The sequence below is a fragment of the Microcaecilia unicolor genome, chromosome 2, assembly GCF_901765095.1.
Source record: "Microcaecilia unicolor chromosome 2, aMicUni1.1, whole genome shotgun sequence".
Classification (NCBI taxonomy): Eukaryota; Metazoa; Chordata; class Amphibia; order Gymnophiona; family Siphonopidae; genus Microcaecilia; species Microcaecilia unicolor.
The window spans coordinates 351,281,003-351,305,287 of NC_044032.1; the positions used below are offsets into that span (position 1 = coordinate 351,281,003).

At 42.4% G+C, this 24,285-nt stretch overlaps 1 protein-coding gene across 1 annotated transcript in view; it reads right to left on the minus strand.

Moving 5' to 3' along the window:
• The window catches only part of GAK (cyclin G associated kinase), a 398,389-nt gene extending 378,879 nt beyond the window's left edge, over window positions 1–19,510 (minus strand). Inside the window, exon 1 of the mRNA XM_030194468.1 lies at window positions 19,231–19,510. Coding sequence (XP_030050328.1) covers window positions 19,231–19,375 — 145 coding nt within the window. The 5' untranslated portion in view covers window positions 19,376–19,510. The remainder of the gene's footprint in view (window positions 1–19,230) is intronic.
• Window positions 19,511–24,285: the final 4,775 nt, after the last annotated feature.

The window sequence follows — 24,285 nt, forward strand, 5'->3', positions numbered from 1 at the left end:
TTTTAATTTCTTCCAACCTATCCCCCACGTTTTTCTTGTATACCCACGTTGTGTCTGCACTCAGGTATACCCCTAGATATTTTATCCCCAACTTCGCCCAGATCAAAGGGAAGTTGGGTACGTTCATACTAGAGCATGGGTTACTGATCGGTAATGCCTCGGACTTGCCAAAATTAATTGTGAGCCCCGAGAAAGCTCCAAACTCTTTTATAATTTCCATGACTGAAAATATTCCTGTCGACGCATTATCCAAAAGCAGCAACATATCATCTGCGAATAAGTTAATACGATATTCCGCGTCACCTACACACACTCCCTTCAAAGTCGGCTCCTGCCTGATTCTCGCTGCCAATGGTTCTAAACTCAGAACGAATAACAGAGGCGATAAAGGACACCCCTGTCTTGTGCCACCCCACAGAGACAACACGGGAGATAGCGAGTCGTTAACCACAATTTGAGCCGTGGGATTGGTATATAACACCTTTATCCAGTCCAGGAATGCACCCTCCACCCCGTACTGTTTCAGCACCCAAAATAAATAGTCCCATTGCACTTTGTCAAAGGCCTTCTCCGCATCTAAGCTGGCCATGATTTTATCTCCCCCTTTCTTACGGCCTTCAAACAATATACGACTCACTTTCAAGATGTTAGCTGAAGCATATCTCCCCTTTACGAATCCCACTTGGTCCTTATGTACCAAGCAAGGCACCAATTCACTTAACCGCGCTGCCAACACAGCTGCCAAGATTTTTACATCCTGATTTAAGAGTGATATGGGTCTATAGGATCCCACCAATTCAGGATCCTTTCCAGGTTTCGGTAACACTGTAATAAACACATGATTCAAATAAGAACCCATATCCCGTGTTGCTCGCACCTCCTCGCACATACCAACAAAAGGCTGTACAATTTGGTCTTGCAAAATCTTGTAAAACTCGGTCCCTAGGCCATCTGGGCCAGGCGCCTTAGCCAACTGCAGCCGTTTGATAACATTTTGTACCTCCTTGCCCTGCATTGGTACATTCAAACTCTCTACTTGCTCTGCTGTCAAAGATGGCAACTGAATCTTATCAAAAAATTTTCGACATTCACCCTCTGAAAACGCTCCCTTAGCATACAACGTAGAGTAAAAGTGAACAAATTCCTGTTGGATCTCCTCCCGTTTCGTTCGCAAGTCCCCAGTACCAGTCCTGATCTTACTTATGAAACTCTTTCCAGATCTCTGCTTGATCAAGGATGCCAATAATTTTCCGGTTTTGTTCCCCCATCTGTGCAAACGATACTTATAGAGTCTGATATCATATAAAGCCCGCGCATCCAATATGGACTGTACTTGTTTCCGTACCTTCATATAATCTTCTTTAGTAGATACAGATGGGGAAAGAACAGACAACCGCCTCACCTCTTTCAATTTGATCAACAAACTGTTCAGTTCCGACTCTCGCTTTCTGTGCATGGCAGCCGTGTAGGCCATAATCTTGCCACGCACCACAGCCTTAGCTGCTTCCCAAAATATTCTATTATTTACAGGCTGTGCCTTATTTTCATCTACATATTCCATCCATACCTTTTTTAAGTACGTACAAAAATCCCTGCTCTGGTATAGGGCCGGGTTCATGCGCCACCGTTCCTCTCTTGTCTTTTCTCCCCACCGCATCTGCACCCACACTAATGCATGATCTGATACCAGAGAATCCCCTATTTCCGTTTGCTCGACCCCTTTCAGTAAGGATTGGGCTACTAGTAAATAGTCAAGGCGCGCATGGACTCTATGAGGATGAGAATAAAATGTATAGTCTTTTTCTTCTAGGTGGTAGAGTCTCCAAATGTCAAGAACCCCAAGCTCCCTTAATATATAATTCACTCCTTTCCCTTCGTGATCTTTGCTGGCCTTCCTGGGGGGTTTGCAATCTATCAGGGGGTCACTAGTGATATTGAAATCGCCACCCATTATAAGCGGATATTCATTAAATGTAACTAGCTTTGCAGCTAAGAGGGTAAAAAATTTTTGTGAGTATATATTGGGCGCATACAGACTGCATAAGGCCACTTTTGTCCCTTGTAATACTCCCGCTATGATCACAAAGCGGCCCTCTGGATCACGATACAACCTGTGCAGGCCAAAAACCAGATTTTTCCGGATTAATATAGCCACTCCCCTCTGTCTGTTATTGTAAGAGGCAGAGTACACCTCACCTACCCAATCTCGTTTTAATTTAGCATGTTCCGCATCCCCCAAGTGTGTTTCCTGAATTAGTGCAATGTCAGTATTTTGTTTCCTAAGCGTCTGCAGTATCTTGAACCTTTTGACTGGAGAATGAACTCCGTCCACATTCAATGTTACAATTTTCAACTTAGCCATCCGGTAACAAAAATAGTATTCTAAACAAAGTGAGTTGTAAATGACTTACATCCCCCAGAGGGCCTCCCAGCTGAACCCCCCGAGAGTTCCCATCACCAGCAGCAGAATCTAGGCCGATCCTGAGTAGGGTCACTGTGGACGCTTCTTTCCCATCTACCCGTCCCCCCCACCCCCTCCCCCTAGGGAGCCTACAACTTCTCCAGCCTCCCTCTTCCCTCCCCCTTCCATACATCCCCCCCGAATTCCCGGCCATGCGGTTCCATTTCCACTCCACATCATTCATTCCCCCACCTATCACCCGACTCCCGCTCCGTTCCCTCCTCCCGCCTCCCCTTATCTTGTGGAACTCTCTGTACCCCCTAACTTCCACATCCCCCACCCTGCCGCTACTAATTCCCTCTACAGAGAACTTTCCCAGCTACTGTCATAAACCTGATACCCTATACTTAGGACATCTTATATTATAAGGAACAGAAAAAGTGAAATTGCGTGATCATAAACATAGCATATAAAAGAAAAACAAACATTTCGCATTGGTGCACATGTCATAGCATTTGAAGAAGCCGCCCACCTGAGGCTACTTGGCTAGTCTGTGGCTCTCCACCTGCACCTCGAGGACCACATATATTTGTCATGTCAAACTTTGTTAGGTCCCATGGTTCAATTATTCACCAAATGGCCACTTTACTCTCATCACCATGACCACTGCCTGGTCATCAAGAAATCCACATGCGTGTTATGCCTCGCTCCGCCCTGCACACAGACATGTTCTTTAGTCTCCAGTTCTCAAATCCTCTTAGCTCCTGCTGGGGTATTTTAAACATATCTTAAGCAAGTATCTGTACACTTTGTACTAATGCCTCCTCTCCGTTCTCACGCCTGCAGCCGGTCCACAAATGCGCCAAGCTCTTTAGGATCCGTGAAGAACAGCATCTTATTGTCCTGCAGGACCCGCACTTTTGCCGGGAACAGCAGCGCAAATTTTACTCCTTTGTCATATAACCGTTTACACTGCTGCCCCATCTTCCTGCGTTGTTCAGACACCACAGCTGAATAGTCCTGGAAAAGCAGTACCTTTTGGCCTTCATATTCCAACAATTTCTTCTCTCTGTAGGCTTGCATTAATTTTTCTTTATTTGCGTAGTTGAGGATCTTAATAATCACTGGACGTGGTCGCTGGTCTCCCTCTCTCACCGGACCAATTCTATGAACTCTCTCCACCTGTAATTTTTTCTCCGGGAATTGCAGGCCCATTTGTTCTGGCAGCCAGCTTTCCACCAACTTCCATAGTTCTTTATCCTTTACAGACTCTGGAATCCCAATAATTCTCAAATTGTTTCGCCTACTTCTGTTTTCCTGCTCATCCACCTGTTGCAGCAGCCTCGAGCATTTTTGTTCCAGCGCCTCGAGTCTGGCATCTGCAGCTTCTGTTCTGTCTTCCTGTCGAGAGATCCTCTCTTCAGCCTGCTGCAGCCTGGCGCTCTGGCGCTCCACCGCTTCGCGGATCTGCTCAACTGAAGCTTGAAATTTGGAGAGCTTCTCCTCTAATATGGAGGTGACCTGCGATATGAGCTCCTGCATGTTGGCCGTCACAGGCTGGTTCGCCACCCCCGCGGGTTCCGGCGCCGCCGCCATTTTGGGTCGTAGTTCCTGCACGCGGGTCTTCCTACTGTGCCGGTTCTTTACGGGCATACCACTCGCGCTCCGCCGTTTTGCCTCTCGATTCCTGCCTAGTTTTTAGCGCGGATTCTCCGTGATGTTCTCTATATATTTCTTTTCTTGTTTAGAGAGAATTTGCGGGTTATTTGCAAGAGTTAAGGGGAGTCAGGTTCGGAGCCGGGACCTGAGACGTCCGTTCAGCAACGCTGCATCACGTGATCTCCCTCTCCAGTTTCTTTAAAATCCAGTTCTTGTTTGTTTCAGAGTGGCCCTATTCAAACTTAAAGAACTCAACATGTATACTTTAGAAGAAGGGAGGGAGAGGGGAGATATGATAGAGACGTTTAAATACCTCCATTGTATAAATACACAGGAAAAACGCCTCTTTCAATTGAAAGGTATCTCTGGAATGAAGGGCATATGAAGAATGTGAAAGGGGCTGGGACAAATCTGAAGGCATGAATAACCATTCCTGATTAAAATCGAGTGCGTTGAAACAGGTTATACACACCTCTCCCATATCCCCATCTCAGTCCTCTTTTCTACAGGACTAAGAGCTCTGATCTGTTCACCCTCTCTTCAAAGGGAGCTGCGCCATCCCCTTTATCTAGTTCCTCTACTTCGTGTGTAGTTCTAGTCACCCCATATCACAATACTGAAGATGAGATTGCACCACAGACCTATACAGAAGCACTATGATATTCTGCAGCTGAACCATCCTGCCTGCCTATTTTAGACTCTTCTCCCTGATCTCATTAGGCTACAAACCTGATAGACTTAGGAATGATGGAAGAAAAGGGGTTTAGATTTGTTAGGAACTGGGCAACATCCTGGGGAAGGGGGAGACTATTCCAGAAAGCCAGACTCCACCTTAGCCATTTTCTATTAAGAACTGCCAAAAACAGATGGGCCCAACCAAAGTTTGGAAGTAAATTTTAAGGCATGAAAAATATCACTGCTGATAAAGGCCTTGTCCTATCACCATGGGGATGAAAAGATGACAGTGTCAAAACAGGTTGATATCTGAAATGCACGCTTGCAATGGAAAAAATGGCCCTCTAAAGAAGGTCCTATGTTCTATGCACAATGTTCCTTGTGGTTCGAGGGCGCCAACTTGAAAGAAAATAGCTCAAATCTCACCACATGAAGACAGGCTCAACTGTAAGAAATATATGGCAATGTACCGCTGGCCTTAACAGACAAAAAATAATATTTCTCTCAACACACTGAACAAGCTGCAAATTCAACCAAGCAACTATTTAAAATAGTAAATAGCTTACTGCAAACTCCACAACAGAACCTGCCTTCCCAGTCACAGCTAACCAGCACTGATTTTGCCACCTACTTTGCCAACAAAATTAAAGGTCTCCATCAGGACCTACAGGGAGTCCCATCACAACTCTCACTAGCTAACAAGGAGAACATTCCCTCTCCCCCACCATGCACAGCCATTTGGGACTCATTCAACTAGATCACAGAGGAAGCTCTTGAAAAAATCCTGAAAGGTCTATGGCCAACAACCTGCACTCTTGATCCCTGCCCAGCAAAGACAGTACAGCGAATGAGCACAGGCCTCATGGAAGGGGCCACAAAAATGACTAAATCTCGAACCTAACTCCACAACACTAGTATTACCCAAACACCAATCTTTCCCCACATCTTACTATTGTCCTACTCTATGTAATAATGTCATCTCTGATACTTTGTTTCATACATTGTATTAACTCTGTATTACTTTGTACCATACCATGTAAGCCGCACTGAACCTGCTATCGAGCGGGGTATAAATGCTACAAATAAATAAATAAATAAATAAACAAACAAACAAACAAACTCCTCTCTGTGGAAAGGCAGCTGCCAACAACACTGAAAAGAGCTGTGGTGTGCCCCCCCCCCCTACTGAAGAAGAGCTTCCTTGAGCAGGACAAGCTCAACAACTACAACCAGTCTCTAAAATTCCTTTCCTGGGAAAACTTATAGAACAGTCTGCATTCAACTCAACAATTAGCTAAATGAAAGTAATTAGCTAGACCCATGTCAATCTGGCTTTAGACCTGGGTATGGAACAGACAGTTGTGTCCCTTCTCTGCCTCAATACTAGTGTTTCTGGATTTCTCAGCAGCCTTCAATACCGTGGATCATATCATGCTTATGAGGTTGGCAGAAACAGGTATCAGTGGAACAGTATTTACATGATTCAAGCTCTACTACTACTACTACTATTTATCACTTCTATAGCGCTACAAGGCATACGCAGCACTGTACACCATACACAAAAAGACAGTCCCTGCTCAAAGAGCTTACAATCTAGATAAGACAGGTAAACAGACAGAACAAATAAGGGTAAGGGAATAAATAGGTAAGGATAAGGACAGGGCAAGTGAGTAGTGGTTAGGAGTCAAAAGCAGTGGTAAAGAGGTGGGCTTTAGTTCTCTTCAACAGCAGCAAATCACTGCTGAACTGTGGGGTGCCAAAGGGATTCATACCGTCTCCCATTTAATGTAATATCTATCTGAAGCTTCTGGGTGAGCTACTTCGATCAAGTGGCACAAAATTCTATATCTATGCTGATGTGCAACTACTCATGCCCACTGAACCAGATCTACACACAGCTTTGAATAAACTGTCTTTCTAACAGCAACTCAGGAATGGACCCCCCCCCCCCCCCCCAAAAAAAAAAACACTCTGCCTGAACCCAAACAAAGCAGAGATTCTTTGGGTACCAAACATAAGTGGACAAATAGCCAACTTCAAAATACCTTTAGGGCAGTATGAACTCCACCCTCAAACCACAGGTCAGGAATCACTCACTCTGATCCCACAAATTCAAACAACCTTGAAAAACTGTTTCTATCACCTGTGGCATCTACAAAATCTCTTTCCATATATTGAAAAGACAAGTCTGGCCACAGTAGTCCACGCCACGATAACATCACAACTATATCACTATAATGGCCTGTAAAAACAAGAACTTGAATCGGCTCCTAATTCATAACTCTGTGGCTCGAATGAAGGCTGCAAGCAGCATGACAACACACCCTTTCTGCAAAAACTACACTGACTACCAATACCTTATACAGGGTTAAATTTAAAACGCTGTTAGATTTTCAAGGTCCTCAGACAAAATAGGCTAGCATACTAAGAATAAGTTAGCCCTCTACACACCTTTAAGACCTCTAAGGAGCATCACTATCTGTACCATCACCAAAAGCAATTGTGTGATGCGATACCCACCAGGAATAGTCCCCACCCTCTGGAACTTCCCAGAGAGGATACGTCTAACTCGAGACTACCTCTACTTCAGGACACAATCTCACAAGCCTTTAATATATGTGGTGACTGACTATACACTCACTCTGCACCTGGAATAAGCTTGCTGCACACCCTGTAACTTAGACAAGTTCCTCATTTCTTAACTGTACAAAGATTTTAACCAGAGTTTAGCAACCCATATATTTATCTCAATTGACTCTGTACTACCCATCCTGTCCCCATCTATATATCTACACTTGGTCCTTCAGCTAGACAGAAAAGCAATAACATCATATCTGTTCTATTGCATTCCTTATTAGGTGTTTAATTGGTATTATGCTGACATTGTATTATATCTAAGTTATTTGAATATTCTTCCATGCTGTTTTATTTTTAATCATCTTTTATTGAAAACCATAAAAGCCAACCATCATAGACATTTACAATATAACACCAAAGAAGCTATTACAACAACACAGATCACACATACCTTGTTGTAAATTTTACATACAAAACCCCCTCCTCTTGCATACAACTGTTAAATTTGCAAGGAAACTAGAGTAATGAGGGGGGAAGGTGCGGGAGTTTTCTCACAAAACAAAAATGGGATCATGTGTTATCTAGCTTGTTGCTGTATGATGTTTTTGTCTATTATTCTTACACGCTTGATTACTGTTATGTAATCACTAGATGTTTTTGTCTATACTTGTTTAGTTGTTCACTGTTGGATTTGTTTGATCCTGAATAAAAATTGTTAAACTCTACATATAAATCCCCTCCCCCCACCATTTTTAAGACCCTCCAATCCTCTTAGCCACAGGCTTTTGTTGTGTACCCTTGTAGGGTTCAAGATTGCCATAAAGGAATCATGTGAGCAATCTCAGCCCTTTTGCCTGAGCCATAAAAGAACCTATTCCCTTTAAAACCTGCCCCCTCCTCAGAGACCTAACTCCAAGTCACAAGTTCAAAAGTTAACTAAGTGCTCTGTGCGGTTACCTATCTCAAATTGGTGACCAAGTATGCTGAAAGTCTCCAAGCACAGGGAGATTCCCACTTTGCGTCCAGGTGTTCCATCTTCATCAAGAGGTACACTTCATTGTGCCAAGAAGTGAGAGGGAGCATCTGACTGTTGTCAACAAACCAAAATACATTTCCTCACCAGCAGAAAGGATTGATGTAGCAATGTATTAGGACCTTTTCGCAATCCAAGGAAAATGAAATTGGAGACCACCACTGCATTTGCCTGAAGTGGTATTCTTTCCCCCAGGATCACATAATAGTCCAAAATCTTTTTCCAACATGACTGAATCTGTTCACACGCCCAAGACATATATACTAAAGATGCCAGAGAGGCTTGGCATTTAGGACAGGCTGCACCATCTGTGATTTTCGCCAGACAGGCTCAGTGGGGAGAAAAATAGAGTGTCAAAGCAGAAACTTGTTCTGCAGCTCTTATAGTGATGTCGAACAGGTTAGCTTTTTAATGTTCTTCATTAGAAGCTGTATCTCTACCCCATTACCCTGTTGGGATATACTGCTCATTTTGAAGAGCACTCCACCATCACAACTGATGCCCGCTTGAGGGAATGTTATTATCGAGCTTTGCATAGGACCTACCTGACTCAATCACAACTGTTCCATATGGGTGGAATACAAGATCCCCTTTGCCCTAAATACGGTCATCCTCATAACTCCTTTTATCGTTTACTTTGGACACGTCTCAAGATTCAGCTCTTCTGGGGATGAATTAGGAGATTCATAGTCTTAATGTTGGGGGAGGGGGTATTAGGTACATTGGAACAGTTCTTACTAGATACACCAGGTGTTTTTCAGGGTTTGCACAAGGGTAATACCATGTTGTTTCATAAAATGAGCTTGGCAGCACGTAAATGCATTTTACAATACTAGACCTCACCTGAGCCTCCTGCTTACTGGCACTGGAGGAACCACCTGCATATGTTGGTGACGTGGGAGGCTAGAGAAGCAAAAGGCTCACTTAAACGTCACGGCGTTTGAGTTTGCTCCTTAACAGCTTATATGTTACTGGCCTTAGCAATTTTGCCTGTAACTGCAGCCTTACCTTTATTGTGGTGTGGGTTTGAGGGGAGGGGGTTTGGAACTGTTAATTTTGTTCTGTGTTAGTGGCTTGGGGGAGGGTCATAAGAGTTTAGACCCTCTGAGGCTGTTTTGGCTCTTCTGAGGGGTGGGGGGAATTTGGGGAGTGAGGTCATTGGGAGGCAGGACGACTTTGTACTCTTTCAGTTTTGATGGGTAGACACACCTTATTATAGACAGTGTTACATAAGTACATAAGTATTACCATACTGAGAAAGACCAAAGGTCCATCGAGCCCAGCATCCTGTTTCTAACAGTGGGCAATCCAGGTCACAGATACCCGGCAAGATCCCCAAAATATACAAAACATTTTATACAGCTTATCCCAGAAATAGTGGATTTTCCCCAAGTCCATTTAATAACGGTCTATGGACTTTTCCTTTAGGAAGCCATCCAAACCTTTTTTAAACTCCACTAAGCTAACCGTCTTTATCACATTCTCTGGCAACGAATTCCAGAGTTTAATTACATGTTGAGTGAAGAAACATTTTCTCCGATTCGTTTTAAATTTATTACATTGTAGCTTCATCACATGCCCCCTAGTCCTAGTATTTTTGGAAAGCGTGAACAGACGCTTCACATCTACCCATTCAACTCCACTCGTTATTTTATCTCCCCTCAGCCGCCTTTTCTCCAAGCTGAAGAGCCCTAGCTGCTTTAGCCTTTCCTCATAGGGAAATCGTCCCATCCCCTTTATCATTTTCGTGGCTCTTTTCTGCACCTTTTCTAATTCCACTATATCTTTTTTGAGATGCGGCGACCAGAATTGAACACAATATTCGAGGTGCGGTCGCACCATGGAGCGATACAAAGGCATTATAACATCCTCATTTTTGTTTTCCATTTCTTTCCTAATAATACCTAACATTCTATTTGCTTTCTTAGCCGCAGCAGCACACTGGGCAGAAGGTTTCAACGTATCATCGACGACGACACCTAGATATGTTGATATGTTTATTAAAAAAAAAAAAAAACATTGTTCAATAACAATAGGGTGGGAGGATGGGGGGAGTTGAATTGTATGTGAAACAACGAACGACTCACAGTTTCATACTGGACTGTTACCTTACTTGTTTGTTCAATAAAAAATTGTTTTAAAAATAAAATAGAAGACATATCTCATTACCAGTCACTTGATCCCCTGGCTGCAAATCTTTATTCCAAGCAGAAGGCAACCACTCAATCTCATGTGCCAGCCAGATATGGAGGCATATTTTCAAAGCACTTAGACTTACCAAGTTCCACAAATGAGCCCTTAAGTGTTTCTGTCACATGGCCACCTTTTCCTAGGTCAAATCAGTAGCTTCCAATGAGTCTACATAATGTTTCTCTTGTAAATATGCATACCAGTCTCGTGGCAATAGCCTTCTTGTCTCCTGTAAATTCTGAAAGGATTCCATGCTCCCTTTGGTGTCACCACATCTCGCACATAAAGTAAGCAATTAATTGCCTGATGCTACAAGTATACTTTAATGGCATCAGGGTCCAACTCCTTTTTACCCCACAATGGAAGCGACATCGTTGATCTTGGGAGATATTTTCAGTTGCTTACATGATTAAAGCCAACCCTGCCTCATAGACTTCAAAATAGGATGAGACTTAGTCAATATTATTTGATATGGCTGCTTAGCATGTAGATGATACAACAGGTATACAGGCGCAATAAGTTCTTGTTTTAAATGAGTGGGTGTAAAGTATGCTGTATCCTTAATCCAGTCTATTAAATCTCATATAATACATGCCACATTATCTACGTAAGCCCGGTAAGGCCAAGCCCCCTCTACCTATAGGCAGAAAGAGTTGAGACAGAGTAGCTGTCACGGTTGTGTCCATGTTTCGTGCTCTCCTTCCTCTCGCCACCTGGTGGCCAGACCTGGTGGCTGCAATGGACTGTCTGGTTATTGTCACCCGTTCCAGATTTCAGCCCAGTCCGGTCTGGATCTTCCAGACTTGCTCTTTTTGTTTGAACTTGCACAGCTCCCATAGTTGTCTGGTGATTGCTGCAGCTGAGCCTCAGCTGCTGCTGGGCTTATTAGCCATTCTAAAATCTTTCTGCTTTGCCTTTGCATCGCCTTGGGCCCTGAGGTTTGTTGGGGTGCTGTTTGCACTTCTGCTCAGTCTGGTTCCTTGCCTTGATTCTTGTCTGTTTTAGTTAGTCAGTGGGTAGTTAGATTAGGTTGTTGTTTGTTTGCTAGTCCTGTCTCTGGGTTATAGTTTTGTGTTTAGTCTTTGTCTGTTTGTGTCTTTGTGGCTGCTCTGCAGCTTTCAGTTCTGGGTCTTGTCATTCAGTGTTTTGTTCCCTGTTTTAGTGGCTGCTTGCAGCTTTCAGTCCTATCCTTTAGCTTATCCTTTCCCTGCCTTGCTGCCCCTGTTTATTCCTTTCCCCTCTGACCCCCCAGTCCCTGTGCAGCCTAGTTGGGATCCTGTTCCTGCCCTGTCCTATAAGTCCTGCTGGCCGCCTGCAGCCAGGGGCTCAACTCCTGGTGAAAGGTGGCATGTGCACATGAAGCCTAACTGTTTGTCAGAGTTCTGCCCTGTCTCTGGTGTAGACTGGTTTTGCCTGCCGCTGCCGCTCCTCGGCAGTGGCCCAAGGGCTCACAAACCTAGTTTCAGCTTTGAAGACGTGACAGTAGTCCTAGTTAGTAACATACATTGGAAAGGTCTGCAAGACATGTATAGCCACCATGGAAAAAATACCATCTTATACAGTGCTATATGCACCTGCAGCGTTAAAGGTAAGGCAGACCAAAGTTGGAGCGCATCTACCAATTTTTTAAAATCAATACAGTGATATTAGAAAATATGCATTAGACAATTTTTTAGTCAAATACCCAAATATTAAAGTTTGGCGTCTACCCTTTTTTAAAGGAAAGTTAGCAGGTCAACCATCTTAGTCATAGGGACCCACAGCCTTTGCTTCCAATTTATCCAAATGTAAAAGATAGTCTCGACACCTTCCCATGTTGTTGCATAAGCTGCAATACAACACCCAATAATTTTTGAGGGCTGGTGAGAACTAAAAGCCAATCTGCAAGTGACATACATTTGATTACCTTCTTACTGATCTGAAGGCCCTGAATCTCAGCGTCAGTTCTTATTTTGATCAGCAATGGCTCTAGTCCTAGAATAAACAGTAATAAGGGGCAGCCCTATCAAGTACCCCTAGACAGAGGAAAGCACTCAGAAAGCATGCCATTGACCTGAACTACCGAGTTAGGATTGGTATAGAGAACATCTATAAAGGGCCCCCCATCCCATCTGTAACTAACAGCTGACGAGATATTCCCAATGGACATTCAAATGCCTTTTAGGCATCCAAACTGACCATTAGAACAGGTATTTTTCTCAAGACACAATGTCCCAGTGCCACAGTGGCTCTAGGCACATTGCAAACTGCCTGTCTAGTCCGCACAAAGCCCATCTGATCGGTATGAATCAAATCTGGCAACAATTTAGCCAGGCATGTTGCCAAAATGTTTGCCTTCAACTTAAGCTCAAAATTGAGCAAAGATAAGGGCCAATATGAATCCAACAATAATGGATCCTGGCCCAGCTTTGGGTAACAACAGAGGAACTGTTAGAATAAGCTGGAAAGTACTGATTTTTACAGCCTTGTTCATAGTATATCTCAATGCAAGGAGATATGATCCTGCAACAGTTTATAAAACTCTGCAGTCAATTCAACTGGACTCAGAGCCTTAGACAAAGGAACTTGTTTGACGGAATCCAAAATTTCATAAGCTGTAATTAGCTCATGCAAAGCAAACCTATCTTGTTGACGGATTTGAAGTAAGTTCAAAGAGGACACATAAGATAGTACCTCCTCTGGGGGAACTGTCTGACACTGATAGAAATCTTTAAATTATTTAGCAAAGCATTTAGTTTAACATTATCAGAAATAATAGAGCCCCATGGGATATCCCTCTGCAAAACTGCAGGTCTGTCCAGGGGTGTACAAACACGCCAGCAGTCTACCAGTACGGTTCCCGTATCTATATGATTTGTGCATATAATAGACTTGAGATTTGACCATCTTCTCGTGAATTCTGGCACAAAACGCTCTCTAGTGGCTTGTAAGTTATCCCTTGGTTCATGACTGTGAGTATAACCAACATGTGTTTACACTTTTCAATTTGATTTTCTAAATATAATATTTCTGCAGCTAACTGCTTTCTCCTGCTCACTATGTATGCTATTGTTTCACCCCCTTAAAACGGTTTTTGTAGTCCCCCAAAACAAAATGGGGTTTTGAACATGTTGACTATTATCCTCTACAAATTGCTTCCATTTATCTACCAAGCAGATTTTATAGTGAGTATCCCTATAAAGATGAGCTGGAAATTGCCACCAACCTCTACATCCCTCCCCCAGTCCTCCTTGCACATGTAGCCATATCATCAGATGATCTGACAAAGTGGGTTCCGAAATTGTGGCCCTGCCTATACAATGAAAGAATGACTACGTTACCAGCAAATAATCTATAAGCAACACGGCTGGGTGTGCTCGAGCTGCATGGTTAAAATCTTTATCCATGGGGTGCAGGATCCTCCATAGGTCCACCAACTCTGGCACTTCACAAAAGTTTTTTAATCCCCTAGCTGTTCTCTGATCATTCAGATTAAGTCCCCCCAGTCGATCCAAATAAGGGGATAGCACTGTATTATAAACATACACCACAATCAGGGTCAGGTGTAAATAGGAATTACATACCAGAGTTTGAAAAAAGGGCATGGTAAATACGTTAGGGACATACAGATTTAGAATTACCAGTTCTGTATCCTGAACAGTCAAATGGACTAGACTATACCTGCCAGCCTCATCTTTTTCAACTTGATGAAGTGTCATAGGCAGAGATACTATGCATCGAGCCAGACGAATACTGCACATCTCCTACCCAACCCCACTTCAGCTTTTGATGTTCCACATCTGAGAAGTGCATTTCCTGCAGGCAAGCAGTATGTACAAAATTGTAAGTTTCACGTTAAACTGGACCTGCTGTAAACCGCCTTGGGTGAATCTGTTCATAAAGGTGGTTAATAAATCCAAATAAATAAATAACCAACCAGGGTGGAACTAGGCTGCTGGCATCAACATTTTAAAAGGAAATAGAGATATTTTTAAACAAGAAACTGGGATAAGGCTGACAGTTGCTCAAAAGCAGATGGTTCAAGAGCAAAGTATCTTTTAAGGATAATCACCAAAACAAGGAAGACAGGGCATCCCGATAGCAAGGCTGCAATAGAGACCACAGTAGACTATGAGGCATATTTTAAAAGAACTTAACACTTACAAAATTACATAGGAACCTATAGAACTTTGTCAGTCTAAGTGCTTTGAAAATGAGCCCCCAGGTGTCTTTAAATAAAGGGCAGACAGATTTTAAAGATTGCAAATTATCACTGTCAACTGCTGAACAAGTTGTAAATTGAATAACATTGTTTGAAATGTCTATATGCAAATGCAAGAAGACTAAGAAATAAGAAAGGAGAGTTAGAATATAATGCACTAAATGAAGAGATATTATGGGCATCTTTGAGACCTGCTGAAAGGAAGATGACCAATGCAACACTGTTATACCAGGGTACAAAATATAATAGTAGTGATGGGTGGGACTAGTGGAGGGACAGCATTATATGTTAAGGAGAGCCGTGAATCAAATAGACTAAAAATTCTGCAGCACATAAAATGCATCTTGGAACCCCTACGGATAGAAATTCCATGTGTAAAGGGGAAAAGGATAGTGATAGGAGTGTACTACCGTCCACCTAGCCAGGATGAACAGATGCAGAAGTGTTATCAGAAACTAGAGAGGCTAATAAATTGGGTAACACAATAATAACGAGTTATTTCAATTACCCAATACTGACTGGATAAATGTAAAATCAGGGCATGCTAGGCAGGTAAAATTCCTTCATGAAATCAAGGACTATGTCTCCTTTGGTTCAGGAAACAACAAGAAGGGGAATAATTCTAGACCTAGTCCTTAGTTTGTGGAGCGCATCATCTGATACAGGACGTAATGGTGCTGGGGCCACTAGACAACAGTGATCATAACATGATCAGATTTGATATATCTGAACACATACAGGAAATCCAAAACATTAGTATTTAACTTTCAAAAAAGAGACTATGATAAAATGAGAATGGTTAAAAAAAAAACTTAGAGGTGCATCTGCAAAGGTCAAAAATTTACCTCAGGCGTGGATGATGTTCAAAAATACCATACTGGAAGCCCATACCAGATATATTCCATGTATTAAAAAAGGAGGAAGGCAGGCTAAACATCAACCGGCATGGCTAAAAAGTGATGTGAAAGAAGCTATTAGAGCTAAAAGAATACCCTTCAGAAAATGGAAGAAATATCTGAAAATAATAGAAAACAGCATAAGGAATGGCAAGTCACAAGCAAAGTGCTGATAAGGAAGACAAAGAGAGACTTTGAAAAGAAGATTGTGCTGAAGGCAAAAACACATAACTCTTTTAGGTATATTAGAAGCAGGAAGCCAGTAAAACAATAAGTTGGACCACTGGATGATCAAGGATTAAAAGGGGCAGCCAGGGAAAACAAGACCATAACGGAGATAATAAATGAATTCTTTGCTTCACTAAGAAAGGTGTGAGGGAGATACCAGTGCCAGAAACGGTATTCAATACTGATGAGTGGGTAAACCCAATACAAATCTCTGCAAAACTAGAAGATTTAATGGTGCAATTTAATAAATTAAAGAGCAGCAAAATCGTCTGGACAGGATGGTATATACCCCAGAGTACTGATAGCACTGAAAAATGAAATTACAGAGCTAATGTTAGTAATATGTAATTTATCTTTAAAATTAAGCATGGTACCAGAAGACTGGAGGGTGGCCAACGTAACACCAATTTTTAAAAAGGGTTCCAGAAGTGATCCAGGAAATTATAGACTGGTAAGCTTGACGCTGGTGCCGGACAAAATGATAGAGACTATTATAAAGAGCAAAAATACATAAAGCATGGATTAATGTGACAAAAGCCAATGTGGATTTACTCAAGGAAAATCCCTTGCTTCACCAATCTACTACATTTTCTTTGAAGGTGAATAAAGGTGAGTCGGTCAATACTGTGTATCTGGATTTTCAAATGGCATTTGACAAAGTATCTCATGAATGATTCCTGAGGAACTTAGAAAGTCACGGGATAATAGGCAGTGTTCTATTGTGGATTAAGAACTGGTTAAAAGATAGAAAACAGAAAGTAGGGTTAAATGGTCAGTATTCTTAATGGAGAAAGGTAGTGGGGTTTCCCAGAGGTCTGAGCTGAGACTGCTACTTTTTAACTTATTTATAAATGATCTAGAGATGGTAATTAAATTTGCTGATGACACAAAATTAATCAAAGTTAAGTCGCAAGAGGATTGTGAAAAACTGCAAGAGAACCTTACAACACAGAGACTGGGAATCCAAATGGCAGAAGATATTTAATGTAAGCAAGTGCAAAGTAAGGTATGTAGGAAAGAGGAGCCCACACTATAGCTACAAGGATGCACGGTTCTATATCAGGAGTCACCGCCCAGGAAACAGATCTAGTTGACATTGATGATACATTGAAACCCTTTGCTCAGTGTGCAGTGGCAGCTAAAAAAAATCAAATAGAATGTTATGAATTATTAGGAAAAGAATGGAAAACAAATGAGATTATAATGCCTTTGTATTGCTCCATAGTGTTTAATGTAAGCAAGTACAAAGTAAGGTATGTAGGAAAGAGGAGCCCACACTATAGCTACAACGATGCAAGGTTTATCAGGAGTCACCGCCCAGGAAACAGATCTAGTTGTCATTGTTGATGATACATTGAAACCCTCTGCTCAGTGTGCAGTGGCAACTAAAAAATCAAATAGAATGTTATGAATTATTAGAAAAAGAATGGAAAACAAATGAGATTATAATGCCTTTGTATTGCTCCATAGTGCGACCACACCTCAATGTGTGGAATTCTAGTCACCGCATCTCAAATATATAGCAGAATTAGAAAAGGTACAAAAAAGGGTGACAAAAGTGATAAAAGGGATTGGACGACTTCACTATGAGGAAAGGCTGGAGGCTAGGAGGCATATTATCAAAGCATTTAGATTTATAAAGTTATGTAGCAACCTATGGAACTTTGTAAGTCTAAGTGCTTTGAAAATGAACCCCCCTAGGGATCTTCAGCTTGAAAAGACAGCTGAGGGGAGATTTATTTTTTTTCCAGAAAGCATGGAATAAACACAAAAATCTTTCTTTGCTAAATAATATTTTATGTTTCTACAGGAATTATCTAGACATGATTTACCTAAGCCTTCAAAGCCACATATCTTCTTCATATCTTCATAATCTATATAGTTATTAAATTCTGCATCACATATCAGCTCTGTTGCTACGATATATAGGTCCTAATTTTCAAAGCACATAGACTTACAAAGTTCCACAGTAACATATGTAACTTTATAAGTCTATGTGCTTTTAAATTGAACCTCATAAGATACCAAGCAGAAATAAAAGATCAAGGGCCTTATTCACTAAAGACATTTCCATGTTTTACAGATAAAGCCTTAAAGCACGGATCCTAACTTTACCACCCACAACTCATGAAAAAAAGGATTTCTGCAGCTACACTTATATACAATATGGAAGACCATGAGTTAAGTATGGGAAATATAACTAGCAGCATCTATCTTACCTGCAGCCACTCTTGCTAAACTAGATGTTTTTAAAGTACTTTAGTGTCCTTTTGCACGTTTGCTCAAGTTATAGTCAATAGATCTATTCTGTAGCAGTTCAGTGAATGTAATTTTACTAATGATCCCATGGGGCTCATTTTCAAAGCACTTAGACTTACAGAGTTTCATATATGGGGGTCTTTTACTAAAGGTTAGCACGAGTTATCTGCAGCAGGTCCCATTTCATTCCAACGGGCCCTGCTGTAGATAACTCGAGCAAATCTATAGTAAAAGACCCCCTTAAGTCTAAGTGCTTTGACAATACACCTATTACCAGAGGAAGTTGCTACTTATTTTCAAAAAACTGTAATGCATTTTACCATATGTACAGGGATTTCTCAGTATTCAATAAAGACTTCATACTAATTAAACAAAAATACACCAAAACATGCCAAGACCAATTAGAACATTAACACACTTTCTGAAAAGAAAAATGAGAGAGATCTTTCATGGAGCAATATTATTATGGGCTTTGAATCGGGGAAGATAACTTATTTCGCATACATACTTAATCCTCTTTGGCCTACTAAGTTTTAGAAAAATTCTAACCAGCTGTGTAGGTGTATTTACTACTTTGCACCCAGTCTAAGAAACTGCACTGTAGACACAAAAAAACATTAAGACCGCATTATCTTCCCCGCAAATGTCAAATTACCCAGTTTGTTTAGGTAAGTAGCACAAGACAACCCCCGGGGACGCAACTAAAACCTCACAAACTAAGAACAAAAACCCTCGCTAACCAACCCCCCAATTTAACCTAACCCAACTCAACCACCGTCTTCACTCCTTTCTCACATAAAACTATGAACTAGACCCCCCCCCGTCTCCTACCAATGCGACACAAGCAAGCAGTAAGATCGTCACTCCCGACAGCACCGGAAACGCAGACGCTACCACAAATGCCGGGTCCCATAGGTACTAGCTCTATACGTACAGTGGGTACTTTAAGCACCTCCGATATTGAACATTACACCTAGAGAGAGAGAGAAAAAAAAGTGAACTGCACTGAGCTCAGCCCCTTGCATTCTTTTCAAAAGTTGGTTCCTGGAATCCCCGGGGAAACGAATGCCTCCCCTCCCACCGGTCGCCGTCCCAGGCCTTTGCAACTCACCTTCTGCGATGACACGCTTGATGCGCAGCCGCAGGGCCCCCAGCTCCACCGTCTGACCCACGAAGTCGTTCTGGTCTCGGCCGGAGACGGCCCCGAGGGAGCCGGGACCCGCCAGGAATTCCAGCGCCGACTGAAACAGTGACATTCTCTCGCCGGTAACGTGCGCCGCGGTGATCTCCTATCAGCAAACGCCCGTAAGGTATTCGGCGACACGGTCTCAGCCGGTTCCGGTTCCCTTCGCCTTAGCAACACCGTCAGCTGCAGCTTCCGTGTCGCGCGCTTCCGGCACGCGTGACGACATCAGTGACGCATGCGCCTTGCTCGCCCCGCCCTCTGAACAAACCAAACCTGTAAGTGTGTTCGTACTACTTACTGAAAGGTAGCTTAAAAGAACTGGGTGATTGGGGCTATGGGGTGCTGAGCGCTTCCGATATTTGATCGTTTCTGTATTGTGTCCAGGGAGGGGTAATTTTTATTGTGTTTGGACTCTCCAATTATTTTGAAACGTTACCTATGATCAGTGTGTTTTTTCTAGCGTAAAAGGTGCCGGTACTCAAATGCCAGGCCACCCTTCAGGGGTGGGGTGATTACTGAGGGACTCACCCCACAATAGCCAGGCCCCCCTGCAACCAGTCACAGAATCTATGACAAGGCAGAATTGGTGTGTAAGGCCTGAGAGCTTGCATTAAAACTTGCGGACCATGGATCAATTTTAGCAGTGGAAAAGGTGCTGATACTCGGTACCGCCTCAAAAAAAAAAAGCCCTGCCTATGATTGAATGCTTATTGTGATCCTCCTGAAGAATGCCTTTGCTCCAGGCAAAAGATGGGAGGGATTTTCTTGGGATCACTGTAGTAATAGGGGCTGGTAAAGCTGGTCTGGTGGGTGGGTATGGAAGCCAGCCAGTCTCCAGAGGAGGGGCGGAGCAGTGATAAAAGAGATTGTGAAAGTGGATTCAGGTCTTCAGTTGCTTTACACCCCAGACCTTTAGTATTGAGGGGGAGTCCCAGAGCTGAACAAGGACTTGGGAATGCTTGATGGAAAAAGACACCCCAGGTGGGAGGGACGTGGGTTTGGAGAAGCCCCACAATCACTAGGATTTGCCAGCCAGCCAGCCTGAAGATCTCAAATCCAGGATGAGACAGAAATATCATGGACTTTGATTGAATGTGATTTTGGCCTCATGCTTTTAAACTGAAGAAATGAGGGTTGGCTTATTAACTGCTGTTGATCCAGTAAAAGAAAGTTTGAAGTTTACCTACTGAGACTGCTGGTCATTATTTGGAAAGTGGACATTTGCATCCCTCAGGGTGGGAATAACCTTTCACTTACAAGGATTTGGCCCAGCCCTGGCCTGCACTCAGCTCATCTGAAGTAGCAATCTGTTTTGTGGACCCTGGTCCCTGATCCGGGGAGCTTAGCTAGTTGCCCTGACTGAAGGGTAAACCAGGGTTACACTTAGTGTAATGGATTATTCCTTAGATTTTTTGTAGTGTAATTGATTAGTCCTTAGATTTTATGTAGAGTTTTATTTTTAATTTGATTAATGAATGCGTCCTCATAATTTAAATGTTTATTGTATAAGGGTATTAATTCTTTGTGCTGGTGTTTTATCACGCTTTACACGTCGTTTTGGAGGTTTGTTCAATCATAGGCAATGGGATGGAGTAGATCACTGGGTCCATGATCCAGCCAGCTTTTTGCTCTACCTCGTATCAGAAGTAGAGATTTGGAATGAGGAGGAAAGAGATGAAGGTTGTTTTTCTGCCCTCCCAACTAAAAGGTGGTCTGCTACCCCATGTATAATTTTCATTTAAATGTCAGTAGGGATGGTGCTTCTATGAGGGAGGGGTGAAAAATTGATAAACATGCTTGTGGTTACTGTATTGGTTTTGGTATTTCAGAACACAGAACTTGTTCAGTTGAACTCAGAACTGCTGTGTAACTTGGTATTTGTGTATTATACCTGTTTGTCAATAAAGAAATATATAATACACACACAGAGTAATGTTTCCCTATGAGGAAAGGCTGAAAAGGTTAGGGCTCTTCAGCTTGGAGAAAAGGCGGCTGAGGGGTGATATGATAGAAGTCTACAAGATAATGAGTGGACAGATGTGAAGCGTTTGTTTACACTTTCAAACAACACCAAAACCAGGGAACACAAGATGAAGTTAGAATATGGTAGATTTAAAACAAATAGGAGAAAGTTTTTCTTTACTCAGTGTGTAGTTAGACTCTGGAACTCGTTGCTGGAGAATGTAGTGACAGCAGCTGGCCTTACAGAATTTAAAGGGGATTATTCCTGAGGGAAAAGTCCATTGAACATTATTACATTTCTTTTTTTTTTGGGGGGGGGGGGGGGGGGGGTTGCCGGGTTCTTGAAGCCTGGATTGGCCGCTGTCGGAGACAGGATGCTGGGCTTCATAGACCCTTGGTCTTTTCCCAGTATGGCGGTGCTTATGTACTTATGTACATTTGATACTATTTTACTTACGTCAGATGAGGGCGGGCCCAGGTCAGGGAAGGAGAGACGTCCTGAAGACTCTGCGGCGATCAGATGTTCTTGCCCATGCAGCGCCTTCACACAGAGGTGAGAGGTGCTGCGTGGGCCCGGTAAGGTGGAGGGGGAAAGCGACAGCTACGACGACCTCAGGGGCGGAGGATGGCAGGAGGCGGAGCTGTGGGAGAAAGTAAAGAGAAAGGAAGGGAGGGGGGTCGGGGCTGCTAAAATTTTGATTTTTCATGCAGGGGGAAGCGGGGGGCAAGGCCATCCATACAGGACGCTCCTGACGAGCGCCTTTGCCCCGATCCTTTTTTGATTTTCTATTTTATGCAGGGGGAAGCGGGGAGCCACGTGTTTGTGTTGGTTTTTTGTTGTTGTTGTTGTTTTGACGTTTGTGGCATGCGCAGAGCAACCAGCATAACGCTTGGCTGCTCTGCGCATGCTTTAGGGGCCGATTACTGACGGGGATTACATCAGTTTAACAAATCTTTAATGCATTATACTTTACAATACCGCACCGAACATGTGCGACTTGTTTTTTTGGTGCATTCTTCATTTTTTCAAATTCGTTAAGGACTTTTATGTTTTAGATTATTTTACGTTTGGTTGATGCATCTGGGCCTTAATCTGTGAGTGGCGTTTTTCCATTACCCATTGACTCCGGGGTTACTTTTGACTCTTGATCTCCAGGTGAACTTTGACACTTGGGTGACCTTGAACCTGTGTGACCTTCGCGCCAAGTAACATTTGACCCTTGGGTGACCTGTGACCTTTGTTGCCCTAGTCTACATGTGACATTTGATCCCTGGACAACCATTGTGAGAGGTCAAGGGCCAAAGGTTAACATTATATGTTAAGGGTCCAAGGGCAGGGGACAAAAGGTAAAGGGCAAGGTGAGGATAAAAAGTAAAGGGTCAAAGGCCAAGGTTGAAGGTCAAGTAAGGATTGAAGGTCAAGGGTTAACAGTTAATGGTCAAAGGTTAAGGCACAAAGGTTTGCTAAAAGCAGGGTCAAAGGTTGAATGGTGTTGAGTCAAAGTTGAAAGGTTAAACGTCAAAAGGTTAAAGGTTTTGGTCAAGGGTTATAGTATGAGGATCAAAGGTTAAGGGCCAAAGGTTAAAGAGGTCTGCCACCTCATAGTAAAAGGGCCCCTTAGTCTATATCTAGACTCTAAGAAGATTCTCCCCATGGGGAAAAAAAGCACAGGGTAGTGTATGCAGCCCATTGGTATGTTTTCTGGACCTGTGTGGATGTCCTTGTTTTTCTTGCCATGGGAGCTGTTTGATAAGAGCGTGCTTTCTGAAATTGCTCCTATAATACAGAGTACATTTTAACCATACGGTTTGTCCACAAGAGCTGCTGTGAGGTATTCCAGAGCAGGACAAATCGTTATTGATAAGTTATTTCCTGGGAAATTGCTTTTAAATTTGAGAAAGGTGGATTTAGAGTTAAATAGGTTATCTCGATGTCTTTATTTTTAAGTTACTCTACTCATTTAGCAAAGGTAGTTTACCATAATATCAGTGTTGGCAGAGCTGAATCACAGGAAACCCCAGTTTAAAGTTTTAAATCTAGTTTGCAGCATAGCTTTTTTTTTTTCCATAGTAAAAAAAAACCCACCCTTTTCCCTACAGTTTTAAAACCACTATGTTGGTAAGGCGCTGGTGGTGCTGGAATTTTAGAACAGGATCTGCTGACGTACAGCTTGTTCAAAAAATACATGATAAATGGACGGCCATCTGCTGGTTACATCTAACATGAACATCAATGTTACAAACTGAAATGTGCAAACTAGGAATGGGGCAAAACAAGGGATATGAATGTCATTGTGGCAGCATAGGGTAATGTGACTTATATACCGCCTTTCTGTGGTTTTTCCAACTACATTCAAAGCAGTTTACATATTATATACGGGTACTTATTTGTACCTGGGACAATGAAGGGTTAAGTGACTTGCCCAGAGTCACAAGAAGCTGCAGTGAGAATGGAACCTAGTTCCCCTGGATCAGAGTCCGCTGCACTAACCACTAGGCATGTCCATGTTATAAAATGAAAATAAAAATTCAATAAGAAGTTACATATATACTTAAAATATATCTAATAATGGTGCTTACAAATGTGAAACCTAGCCAGTATTGGACAAGCTTTCACCTTCCAATCATTGCACCCTTGTGGAAGAGTCCTTCAATGGTACCCACACTATCAGAAGTGCATAACTTGTAACCTTATACTCATATCCATATACCAACTTAGATCCAAAAATGTATGTTATCTTAGATGCAGGCTGTGAAAAGTAAACAAATTCATGAAGAATGATGTATATTCCACTACTGGACCACACTGTCTTCACCAACTCCTGTGCTCCGGTGGTTACCACTCAAATCTTTTATATAGTAGTTTATTATTCACATCCAATCGTCAAAAATATATGTACTGTAATATTAACCACAACTGCTGTTAAATCTCTTCTGTTGAATCTTGACATGGTGCCATATTTCACATGCTTGCATTTTCAGGAGATTCTACAATTGCTTCACAAAATAAACTGAGTC